The following is a 13,222-nucleotide window of genomic DNA, read 5'->3' as shown; positions in this document are numbered from 1 at the left end:
GGATTCAGGTTCTGTGGTAGCGTAACATTAACTTCATGTGACGTGTTTCATTAAAAATAACTGAATTTATTATCAAATCAATTCAATTCAATCTGTTAACTACAACTAATTGATTAATCAACTAGTAGTAGTAGTAGTTTAATTTACAAGAAAGCATATTTTATAAGCTCTTCCTTTTGTTTATAATAACAATAATACATTTTACTGATATAGTGCTTTTCATGATAGTCAAAGATACTTCATCAAGTAACTAAAGGTGTCAGATAAATGCAGTAAAAGGTACAATGTTTCCCTCAGATGTTGTTCAGTAGAAGCAGAAAGTAGCTCAGATTCGTATTAAATAAAAAAAATAATAAGCTACTTGAGTAAATGTGTTTTCATGCACAGATGTTATAGAGTATGGAGACTAAATATGACGTAAGTCTCAATCAAGAAATAAATAAATGTATGAATTAATGTATAAATAAATAAATGGGACCCCTTACCGGATTAACATGCACAGAAATACAGAATTACATAAATGTAGGTGAATAAAAATGGAGAAATAAATGTAAAGCATTTATTTATTATTTTATCTAGTCTATACATTTGTTAATTCATTACTTTTTTGTGCATTTATTTATTCTGTTAGTTTTACATTTATATCAGCATTTATTTATTTATTTATTTCAGCATTTATTTTTGTATGTATTGATTAATTCCTGTTTTATTTGTACATTTACTATGAATAAGTAAATGTACAAATAAAACAGGAATAAATCATTTATTCATGCATTTATTTATTTATTTATTCATTTCAGCATTTATTTCTGTATTCCTGTTTTTATTGATGTGTTCCAGTTTTTATTTATAGTTTTATTCATGCATTTATATATTTATTGATTTATTCCTGTTTTTATTGATGTGTTCCTGTTTTTATTTATAGTTTTATTCATGCATTTATATATTTATTGATTTCTTCCTGTTTTTATTGATGTGTTCCTGTTTTTATTTATAGTTTTATTCATGCATTTATATATTTATTGATTTATTCCTGTTTTTATTGATGTGTTCCTGTTTTTATTTATAGTTTTATTCATGCATTTATATATGTATTGACTTATTCCTGTATGTATTGATGTGTTCCTGTTTTTATTTATAGTTTTATTCATGCATTTATATATTTATTGATTTATTCCTGTCTTTATTGATGTGTTCCTGTTTTTATCTATAGTTTTATTCATGCATTTATATATTTATTGATGTGTTCCTGTTTTTATTTATAGTTTTATTCATGCATTTATATATGTATTGACTTATTCCTGTATGTATTGATGTCTTTCTGTTTTTATTGATCCATGTACATGTTCATTCATGTAGACTAGAGTTATCTGGTCCATGTCCAGTGGCCCGTACCTGTTGTAGAAGAAGAGTTTCAGGTCCAGGTGTGCGGCTTCCTCTCCGCCGCTGCTGCGCGTCTTTAAACCCTTCACACCGTCCTGAAACCGCCGATCGGCCTCGAAGTCATAACAACCAAACCTCAAGAAAACAGCCTCCATCTCAGCTCTGACCCAACTTTAATCTCACTCACTAGCATCTCATCTGGAACGGACACTTCCGGTGTTGTTTTCATTTGGCACCAACAAATGTCGCTGAAGAAGGAAAACAGCTGAGTGAAGCTGGGGAGCAGCGCCCCGTCAGGTGAGCGGCGGTACTGCACTGTCAGGAAAACTAAGCCTACCTGCTCTCCAGTCTAAATGATAGGGACAAGCTCTGTTTTATGAAAGAGAAATGCAATGAATGAAAATACTTTAAATCATTTGACTGTATCTAGAGGGTGGTTGTCCACTTTGCCTCTGTAGTAATCAAATATATTTTCATAGCAGATTGACAGTATGTTCTTAAAAGTGCACAACAGGAAATGCATTTCTTTGATTTCGTTTTTTGTCATGCTCGTATGTGATTTTGGTCGTACCCGTTTGTTGCATTTGTTGATATCACAATATATTTCCCCAATGTTGAAAAACCAGCAGGCGAATTATGTTACAGCAATATTTACGCCATTTGGACAAAGCTTTATATTGTTGTGCCATAATGAGCAGCCCTCGTGATTAATCATGAATATTACTGACCTGCACCCAGACCGTTGCCCACTACACCAAGTTAACTGGTGTAAACAGAGTGTAGCTGGATAACAGCTCTGTGTGGTATCAGGCAAGAATACTACATTTGTTTGATCGTTTTGATCTTTGTCAGAAGAGTTGTTCACCGGCCTGTTTTCTCTGTGTTTTGCCACCTTCTCACTAATGTGAAAATGTGTCCTGGTGAATGGAGACTCCTCTGGGAGACGACCCACACTGTTAGCTGTTGTGTGAGCACGTGTGTGAGCAGTCAACGTGACACCCTGTGATTGTGTGGCCTTGACCACAGCCGGCCAGCTGCCAGCTAAAAGCATTTCAGCCGATCTGCAACAAGAAAACCTGAGCCCCCATCTCACACATTTAAATCAACATTTCATTTATTATAAAGTTATAAAACAAAGCGCTTCACTTTGATGTGCTGGCTGCAGGTTTTCAGTGAAAGTCAAGATTCTCCAGTCACAGAGAGAGAGAGAGAGAGAGAGAGAGAGAGAGAGAGAGAGAGAGAGAGAGAGAGAGAGAGAGAGAGAGAGAGAGAGAGGAGAGAGAGAGAGGAGAGAGAGAGAGAGAGAGAGAGAGATGAAGAGAGAGAGAGAGAGAGAGATAGAGAGAAGAGAGAGAGAGAGAGAGAGAGAGTGAGAGAGAGAGAGAGAGGAGAGAGAGAGAGGAGAGAGAGAGAGAGAGAGAGAGGAGAGAGAGAGAGAGAGAGAGAGAGAGAGAGAGAGAGAGAGAGAGTAGAGAGAGAGGAGAGAGAGGAGAGAGAGAGAGAGAGGAGAGGAGAGATGAGAGAGAGAGAAGAGAGGAGAGAGAGAGTGAGAGAGAAAAAGAGCATGTGACGTAACAGCGGATTACTGCGGTTAAACAAGTTTCTGCAGCCTAACCCTTAAATTGTGTTAGGGTCAAATTTGACCCGTTATCAATTTTAGATGTGTAAAAAGTACCATTTGCTTTTTTTATATCGGAACAAGGCTTCTCTTCAGATCCTCAGAAACAGCTATTGTAACACAAAAAAATATTTTTTCAACATTTAAGTAAATTGTAAAGGTTCTCGAGTCAAATATGACCCGGCAGAGAATACTGGCTGTTGCATAAGTGATAGTTTCTCTGTGGATCAAATCAATTTTTCCCCACCTTACACTCTCCACACACAAACACACACACACACACACACACACACACACACACACACAGCACACACACACACACACACACACACACACACACACACACACACAACACACACGCACAAACACAAACAACCCCACTCCTCAACCCCCGGGAGCAGCAGGCTTTCTCATAGGATGTTGAAAAATTTTGCCTAAAAATGAACTTGAACGTTGACAAACACACACAGACAAACATCGTATGTCACCTACTGATCTTTGGTAATGTAAGTAACACTGAGGACACACCAGCAGCCCACACAATGACCAATCCAGGGGAGCAGGAGAAAGAGGAACATAATTCCCCATTGTCTTCATCAAAGGAAATCTAATAAGTGAAAGTTTAAACATTTTTTAAAATTGAAACCAAGTAGTATATCCTAAATGAAAGGTCCATGGGGTAAAAGAAATAACATTTAAAACAGTGTTTACATTTATATGCGTGTATAATAAGTAAGCTATTAGGTGAAAAACAATATTGACCCGCTAACACAATACAAGGGTCAAATAAAATCAGATTCCAGGGTGTGACTGAAGCCAAGACATAGATTAATAAAATCACAATACATCCTGTTATTCAGATTGTTTTATGTTCATTCAATAAAACATGAGGTAATTCTCTACAAAATACTACAAAGATAATATAAAGGTTAATTTGCAGTTTACAATATAAGTGCAAAATCAGTTTTACATATAGTTCTGAAATTGTAAATGTGAGTTACTCTTTGCAACGTTGTAGCTATTTGTAATTGAGCGCAGCAACAGCAAAGTCGATGATATAAATTGCACCAAAAGAAATCATAAGGACGGAGCTAAAGCCTAAACCTCCCACATACGGTCTACCAGTCCCTCCAGTTCAAACATCCTGGAAGAAAACACGGGGTTAAAGATTACATTTTCTTAGTCCCTTCCCCGTCACTCCGAGCGCTTTTTCAGCTGTCCAGAAGCATGGGTGTGTTTTCTCGGGGCCCTTCACTCACAGTTGGAGTCTGCAGCCACGCTCCCTGGAGGCGAGTATCTTTGCCGGTGGAGTTTGCTCTGGTTTGGCGTTTGTCTCTGGTTGGAGCGAGATGAACGAGCGAAACAGAAGGTCAGGGTGCTGCTGGAGCTGCAGTCATAGTTCCCATCCTGGTCAGAGAAAGAAAAGAGGCAAACATACTTACAAAGGGTCCATAAGATTAATAATTTTCATTATCAAACTTGTTGAGTACAGAGTTTCTGCAGGGTCTTAAAACCATTACGTTGTTAAATCGTTTTTTAAGTTGATAAACCAATTGAGCCACAATCATTGTATTAAAAACTCTTCAACCCCATTTTTTTGAGGTATTAAATTTTGTCCAAAGAGTAGCCCAGTCCCACCCAGTGGACAATTTGTACGGACCGCAGGACCAGGCCGGGAAGTCAAAAGACGCCAAAACTGAAAGTGCAACAATGCACAAAAAAAACAACAATTCTAGCCAACAAAAGGTGACCATAAAAAACACTTAGTTAGACTAGCAAAAGGCCGTGGATTGTAGCAGGGACGGGAATTGAATCCCGCTCCCTGTCTTAAAGTCTTAAGTTTACCTCTGATGTGACAGTACTCGGGCTGTTTCGGACACCGTGGTTCAGGACCGCTCCCCTTCTCCTCTCTCTGCTTCATGAACCTCTGGTTGACGATCCTTGTTACGCTGTCGTTTCTGTGCAGTGGAGCGGCAGGAGGCCTCGTTGGAACACGTTCCAGGTTCTTCAGGCCGCTCTTTGTCTTCTTGCCCTGACACCTGAACAGGTACCGGTTTCTCTGCCCCTGCCGCTCACCCTGCGCAGGAACTCTGTGACCATGCCGTAACGGTTGGCACCTGCAGGTTTGCTGGGAGGGCTTGGCGCTGCTCAGAGAGCTGGGGGTTCTGTCCCGCGTTGGCTTTCTGACAGGTTTGTCGGGTCCACGTGAGGGCCGCTGTGGCTTTGGTGGTTCAGGTTCCACAGTGCTCGATCTCTAGAGGTGGATGAAGAGGAAGGAGGGGGGAGGACGCACCGGATGCAGAATGTCTCCGGTACAGTTTAGGAGAGGGGAGTGGACGCTCTGGGCCTCTCGACTCTTTACTGACACCCCATCCAGTGAGGTGGGGATGTGGTGAGAGCGGGGCGGAGACCAGGGAGGTGCTCAGGACCCGGGATGGACTGCTTCTCACAGTAACCGATCCGTCTGTCTGCAGACCAACACTCACCATCTGTGGCTTGATGTGGGGTCTGAGTGCCTGAACAGGCCACGTCCACCCACCGCCGCTGTAATCTCCCTCTCCTCTCCTCTGAACCGCCGTGAACCGTGTGCCTCCAGCTGGCCGTCATTTCCTTCATGTCGTCGCTGAGGTTGGCAGCTGAACCCAGACAGAGCGGAGAGAAGGAGGTCGGCGGCGTGCACCACGGAGAGCCGGAGTTGAAAGACTCGCTGTCTGCAACGGGGCTTTGCTTCAGCTGAGCCAGCTGGACCCTGCGAGCTGACGGGGGGCTGTAGTAGACGCGGAAGGCAGACTTCTCTGGGGCAGTGTGGCTCCTCTCCATGGACATCTGCTCAAAGTCGAGATCAGGGAAGCTAAGCGGCATGATAAGATGGTCCCACGTCTTAACGGGGTCCTCTTGGTCCAGCTGGGCAGCCTCCTGGCTCAGATAACACCAGTTCTTCTTCTTAGAGCCATGTGGAGAGAACTGTTGCCAAAGTCTTTTCACTTTTGAACTGCACATTCTGTGAAAACATGTATGGTATATTATGACCTCAGTGACTTCAAGGACAAGCTGGACAAGATAAAGACGCTGTAAAAGTACTCACCTGTCAGCTTCATCATGAAAGACGCCTCTGATGGCTCCCTGAGCAAAGAGACAGCAACACATATTAGCCACATAATTGTTTCTGAACTTGTAGATCCACAACTATTGTAAGTTTGAAAAGTGTGAAAGTCGTGAAAGTTTGTACCGACTTTCATGGTCCCCTGATAACAAAGCCTACCGACTTTGGTGATCCTCTGAGTTTATCTAGCACCAACATCAGGTCAAAATTTAAATTGTTCAACTCTTCAGTTTATGACCAAATACGTGCTTAACTCGAGACATTCATACCTTGTGTTCACAACTGCCGTGTGTTGCGATTTCTCATAGTAGTTGTGAATTTATGAATTTCAACTTAAGCAGTAAGAGGCTAGTAGCTTGATGGGAACATATTTTAGCTTTAAACCAAACTTTAAATGTAGAAAATAACATCACAGGTGATCTCTTTACTTTGTATCTTAAATGACCTGAAGCTTTCAATTTAGATGCACATTTGTTTTATTTAATGCATAGATTATTGTTAGAGTTTGGATCAAACCAACAAAGTGAGACTGTTTTTTGTGGTTGGAAACATCATCTAAATGTTATAGTTTGGTTATTTTATTGTCATTTCTTAAAAGCACAATGACAGCACTCACCAGTGCTGATCCAGGACTGTCATGTGTCCTGTTGTCCCAGATCAAGGTTGATGGTCTATCAACCCTAAAATAAGTCACAATTAACCCTAAAATAACTCAAAATTAACGCTAAAATATAACCCAGATGGTCCAGAGGTCAGGACTCCTGGTTTTCAGGAATCATTTATGAAGTTATAGCCGGGAAAATCCCTCTGCTAAATAAATCAAGGCCTTAACTAAAAACCACAGTGGTTTCGTCAAAACGAGTGACTAATGTGCGGTTGGAAAGCCTCACATTAGCCTCTGCTGGTGTTTCTGACCACGACTCAGGTGTGTGTGATGCAAGAGTCCTGGCAGGTGTTGAAGTGTGAAGTTGTTTCTCCAGAAAGCTGCAGCAGCGCCACATTTAGAGTTAATGTGATTTATTAAGGGAAATCATTGCAGGACGCAATTCCCGATATTTTTATGCGCACACACGTCCTATGTTTTGTCTGCACGCCACCTTTGACGTGAATCCTGTGCAGTTTTATGAGACTCTAGACCACGAGACCACAGAGGACTGACAGTTTGACTTCTTCATAAAGAAGTTAATTTTATTCGCACTGTTGAAAAGAGCAGAAACTTAATTTCTACAAAATAACTGTTCTCACACTGGGACTTGAACCCAGACCTCCTGAGAGTGAACCAGGAGTCCTGACCTCTAGACCATCAGGACACCATCTGCCAACCTGGAGAGACTGCCAACAACGGTTCAAACTCACCTGAGGTACATCGCACAACCACTCAAACACTAAAGGTCGCAAATTCCCATCAGCTTCAAGCTGTGCTTTGTGTTAAACTAGCTAATATTAGCATGCTAACACGCTCAACTAATATGGCAAACGTTTTGCAGCATTCCTGCCGCATGGGGTGTGGTAGAAATAGTAAAGACTCACCTGTTTACAACTTCAGCAGGCAATAAACATTATGTTCTGGTTTAATTACATTAAATAACATTTAACGTCTCCAATCTATGTGAGGCTTCCATATTTGTATTATCAAGCGCTAACTCGGATGTATCAGAGCTATCAGAAAAAAAATGTTGGCTGTTGACATCAACACTATTTACAAGTGGAAAACTTTGATGTGATGCATCAGCCTTTTAGCACTTTGATTGTGTTAGCATGCTGATCAAAGCTCAAAAGCATGGTTGTGTAGGAGTAAAGATTCACAGAGCCTGCAGCTGCAGACTCTTGTTTTATCATGGCATATTAAATGTGCCTCAGAGGAAAGGGAGGATTACAGTCGAGTCAGTGGAATAAGGAGGAAAACCACTGAAGAAATAAATCCAGCTCTTCAAAGCAGATCTTGAGTCACGCTGTGCAGAGGACACACCAACAGTTCAGTGGCAGCAACTCAAATGACAGATTACATCTCATCTGATGTGGATTAAGATCTCTACTGGCGTTACACCAAGCAGGTGGAAACAGTAGTTAAGTAAGGGGTTTGCTGCGTTTAGAAGAACTTACACTTGTGCACATGGTCTGGACAATGCAGAGACGCAGTTGAGTGTTTTCATGCCGCAGATTTGAACCTGCCTGTCCTGTTTGGCTGCAGCCCCTGCAAGAGATTAGCCTAAATACTCCGGCATGAGTCTTTTCATGATGCCTGTTGAACTGAGTGTCAGGAGGACGTGTGGCCAGGGAGACGGATCATCAGCAGGACATCCCGCTGTATCACACAGCCTCACACACAGCAGGACACACACATGCCTGAGGGGTAAACACCATCCTTACCTCTGCTGCTTTACCCTGCGTGGCCTTGTCCTCACTGTCAAATTCAATCCGCTCATCCCGAAGCTCTGCGCCGAGGTCCTGTAACAACCCCCGCAGTACAGACATGGTCTTGTCTGTACCCTGAATAAAAACACATCCAGATATATTTATATATATATATATATATATATACATATATATTTTTTTAAAACAAAAAAAACAGGCATTTTGCTGAATAATGTGTCAACAACTTTAATGTTACCTCTTTTCCCTCAAGCCCGGGTCCTTTAACTTGACACCACTGATGGAGGATCCACAGAATCTGCAGGGACAGTCGCATCTTTGGGTCCCTGCAGCTGTGGATGAGGTCCGATTGTAAGGAAGTAGCTTGTCTCGTTTGTTTTTCTCTCCCCTTGACCTCTGAGATGCGGACGTCTTCTGCACACTCTTGCTTACTTGGTGAGTCTTTAGTGAGGGAATCCCAAACTTGTCCGTCCTTGTGAACGGAGAGTTTGCCTGAATCTTCTCCTGGTATGAGTGTCTCCACCCTCCCGATGAAAGCCGACAGCATGGCCCGTAGAAGCTCCAACGCCTCATTCAAAGGCCCTGGTGGGAATATCTTATGCGCCTTGCCATTCGAGTCCCCCTCTGAGGGAGAGGTAAAAGCACATGAGGTAGATGAGCGGTGGCCGTTTTTTGGCGGCGTCGTCAGGAGCTGGATGGCTGAACTCAAGATGCAGGAATGATCTTTGAGCGCTAGAAGAGTTTCATAGTCTTTTGCCGTCATTCCTTTTAGACCTCTGTCAGTTTGTTTGCTCTCATGACTGTCTGAAGGGTCCCACTCACCACCCACAGGACCCTCTCGAGTAATATGACAAGCAGTAATCATCCCTTCTGTCTGTGATGAAGTCTCAACATCACTTTGGCCTTTCTCTGCGTCCTCGTCTTGACCCTGCTCGTACATTGCGCATCCTATTTTCAAACTTCCCTCTCTGTCCTTCGCTGGTACGCAGGCGGACAGATTTCCCCCAATCACACCCCGGTTCTCTTCTTCTTCCTCCTCCTCTTCTCCTCCTCCTCGTCCCACCTTCTCTCGCAGGTCGCTCATCTCTGCTCGCAGTCCACGGTTCTCCACCTCCAGTTCAACGATGCGCCGGCTCAGGAGCGTGGCCTCCTCTTCCACCAGTTTCAGGTGAACTTTGACCTCTGCCTCCCTGGCGTGGGCAGAGTTTTGTTTACCCTCAGGCGATTGGATGGTGTCTATGTCTCCGTAGGCTGAGCGGTATTTGCCCAGCTCCTCACGCATGCCCTCGCTCTCTGATACCAACTTGGTGAGCTTCTTGCACATGAGAGCTAATTCCTCTTTGGCAAAGTGGAGTTGGCACCTGAGATCGGCGCTGTCATCCTTTGGGAAAACAAACAACGATGAATAACATTCTGACGAGGAGCAGCCACACATTTGAAAATTAGACTCAAATTACAAACGTAACAAACCTCAATCTGCTGAGAGAGCCTCTTCTCGGCTCTACTGGCTGTCGATCGCATGCTTTTCTTCTTCAGAGTTGTCTGAGGGATAAAAACATGCCAAAAAGGTTTATGAAGGTGGCACATTTCAAACGGCCATGTGGATTATTTTAGATGTGGGTTTCTTACAGAATGAGCCGGTCGGTTTGTAAGAACAACAATGAAAGCCAACCCCTGCAGATTCACTCTTGTTTTGGAACAAGCTTTGTTTCGCTTAGCGTTTCCCCCTTCTTTTATTTACGTTTTTTTCAGATCTGTGTCCGACATTTTCTGAGCTTCCCCTTGGATGTGTGTTTGCCTAAAATATCCAGTTGGGATTATCTCATCTGATAATACAATTGCGATATGATTAGAGGGAACGCTCATGTTTTACATCATTCTTCTCATTTTCACTGAAAAACATTCAAATGATTATGATGTGATTATTGCACCAAACAGAGATGTTTTCTTTAGTCTGTATAATATTATATGATATAAGGATTTAATTAAAAATGGTATTTTTGACTCATTTCACCTTTTTAATAAATATCCTGTGATTTGAAAATCGCAGTAGGCCATTATGGGATTTTGGTTCATTGTTCAGCTCTGATGCTTGAATTTGAAACCTGGTTGCTACGTTTTTATAGACGCTGATGCCCAGAAACAGACAGAACACAGCAACATTAAAAGAAAAGAGGAAATACAGGCAGACGGCAGGGTCTGTTTATTGTCTGTTGTCATGGAAATTCTACTAATTCTGCCTTTTAAACTAGTGACCTAGAGAGCTGGACCTTCTGAGACATCTGTATCTGCCTTCCCAGTAAATATAATATAATAATATAATATAATACTGCTTAGATACTCCCTGAAGTCCAAAGCTCAGCCGGATACATGTGTATACAGATAAAGGAACAGTTTAGATATTTTGTGCAGAGAGTTTAATGAGAAGATGGATCTCATTGGTCTGTTCAGTATGAAGATCGGGGACTGTTAGCTTGGCTGTGTTGCCGGCTGCCTGCAACTCTAAAGCTCCTGAATTAAGAAGCCAAACCTTGTTGTTGTGTCTTGTTGAACACAAACTTTTGTACAATTTAAATAAATAAATAAAAGGTATTGCATGTTTTATTAGTGAACTTTAGAGGGGCTGGTAGGTAGATTTTTGTTACCTTTTGGCTGTAGCTTCATTTTAAATGGACAGACATGAGACGGTGGTATGAATCTTCTCATGTTACTCTTGCAAGAAAGCAAATGAGTGTATTTCCCAACAATTGCAGCAATCATGCCCCGTGCTACTCTCAGAGACGCGTGAAATGCGGGAACTGTGGTGTGATTTGATCCCAACTTTTTCTCGAGTCCTTCCCTTCTCTACATGAGTGAGTTTATTTGTAAGTCTGAGCATGAGAGGAATGTAAGCCCCTGTCTGTCAGCATTGTCTCGCTCCTAGACATTAGACAGGATGTCCCAGTGATAATAATAGTCATCTTTACAGTCTGGAAGTGTCGAACCAAGGAGCACGTCACAGTGTTTTCAGTCCAAGGTCAGTGGGCCTGTAGTCTGTGACTTAAAATGAATTAAAAGTAAATATAATGAACTATTTGCTTTTCTTGAACTGGAAAATTGACCTAATTTGTGCTGCATTCCCTCATTATTCAGGCATGTGCAGCTACGTTGTGACCCGACAGTATTAAATTACCATTTAAGTCCCACAAACAAGACACAGACAGTCCAGTTCCAGAGTCTCTGAAATGTCCCTCCTCCTCACATGCATCTACACTGTGATTTGTGCCCCTAGATTAGGTAATTTAAGTGGATTTCCCTGCTGGGATCAAAGGGACTAGCAGCTGCCTCCAATGAGTGGGCCAGACTGAGCTCATGCCAAAGCACCGAATCCTGGATTAAAGTGAACACGTGTCACCAGAGTGCACGGCAGTTATCACAGGAGCCACCGAGGCAGGAGGAAGTACAAGAATAATAAAAAGGTGGAGTAGAAATTCAGTCACTGTCAGGGTGTGGTAGCCACTGTTTGATAAAAGCATATGCGGGGACGTTTGTAGGTCAGTATGTCGGCGCACAAACACCTCATTTGAATGCCATAATGCACGCTGATCCAGATTTAGCCTAGCTTAATGGAAGCAGAAAGGGAGAAAGCGAGGCTATTTTTGTAATCTCTCTCTCTTTTCTCTGTGAGGACGTCAGCTGTGCCTGGAGTTCAGCCTTCAGCATGCGCGCTGCTTCACCCTCTTCAGGCACCAGGCAGCTGCTGGCCGTGCCCTCCTCTCATATCATTGATCTGCACCCGGGTCATGTGTCTCCTGACATCAGGGGGGGACTGAGGGATGAGGGCGACAACTGGCCGGGGATGGGTGCAGCTGTGCAGCAGCAGAAATGGAGAGGAGGGTTCCTGACTAGAGCGATGGAGGCTCGTGAATGGTGTCGGTGGCAGCAGCTTATATTTCTGTCAAGATTTAGGATGGGCATCTTGACCAATATACAGATTTATTTAAGGTCCCATCCAGACATGTTCTAAGACATTTAAAAAATACTCCGTCCTCCCTCATGCTGCACAGTGAAGCTCCCACCAAGTGAAGTAACAGTAAGCAAAACTCAGGTTGTGACCGCAGTGGAGGCTTTAATGTAAAATGTGCTTTCACCTCTCTTGCTTTCTCCACCTCTGCCTGTAACACCTGCTTGGCCACTTCCTGTTCCTGAGTCTTCTCACGCAGCGCCTCGTTTTCCACTCCAACTGGCAATTCTTCTTCTGCACCGCCTCCAGCTCGTTGTAGAGCCTAAGGGACACACTCTTTGCAACCTGTAAACAAAGTCGACAGCAGGTTAGTGTATATGTCCAGTCATGGACGGGGGGTTATGAGACTGTGGCCCCCTGAGAACCGACCTGTAAAAGGGCGCAAACACCTACATAAGAGAAAGACCCATCTTTCGATTTTTGCATCTTTTAAGTCCTTTATGCTCTTTGTGGTAGTTTTACCTTTCTTGGTCATTTTGCATCAAGAGTTGCGTCTCTTTGTGGTAGTTTGCGTCTTGTGGTAATTTCGCGTCTTGTTTCACGTCTCGCTACGCGTCTCATTTCACGTCTCTTTGTGGTAGTTTTTGGTATCATGATAATTTTGCGTCTCGTTTTGCCTTTCGCGTCTCTCTGTGTTAGTTTCGCATGTCTTGGTGGTCATTTTGCATTTTGTTTTGCTTCTCTGTATAGTCGTTTGATCGACTTATCAACAACAAATGTTGAAAGACACTTCTAATCGAGA

General features: G+C 42.7%; 1 protein-coding gene across 1 annotated transcript in view; it reads right to left on the bottom strand.

Annotated features, from left to right (window-relative positions):
• Positions 1-4,107: 4,107 nt before the first annotated feature.
• The window catches only part of LOC310951994 (uncharacterized protein), a gene marked incomplete at its 5' end in the record, with an annotated part of 12,233 nt that continues 3,118 nt past the window's right edge, over positions 4,108-13,222 (bottom strand). The window contains 9 exon segments of the mRNA XM_083920481.1: positions 4,108-4,408; positions 4,847-5,255; positions 5,585-6,002; positions 6,087-6,124; positions 8,475-8,594; positions 8,716-9,858; positions 9,948-10,019; positions 12,608-12,688; positions 12,694-12,765. Of these exon segments, the coding sequence (XP_083776607.1) occupies positions 4,395-4,408; positions 4,847-5,255; positions 5,585-6,002; positions 6,087-6,124; positions 8,475-8,594; positions 8,716-9,858; positions 9,948-10,019; positions 12,608-12,688; positions 12,694-12,765 (2,367 nt within the window). The 3' untranslated portion in view covers positions 4,108-4,394.

This window comes from Echiichthys vipera (genome assembly GCF_963691815.1).
Source record: "Echiichthys vipera genome assembly, chromosome: 9".
NCBI lineage: Eukaryota > Metazoa > Chordata > Actinopteri > Perciformes > Trachinidae > Echiichthys > Echiichthys vipera.
This window is presented reverse-complemented; position numbering and strand designations above follow the sequence as displayed.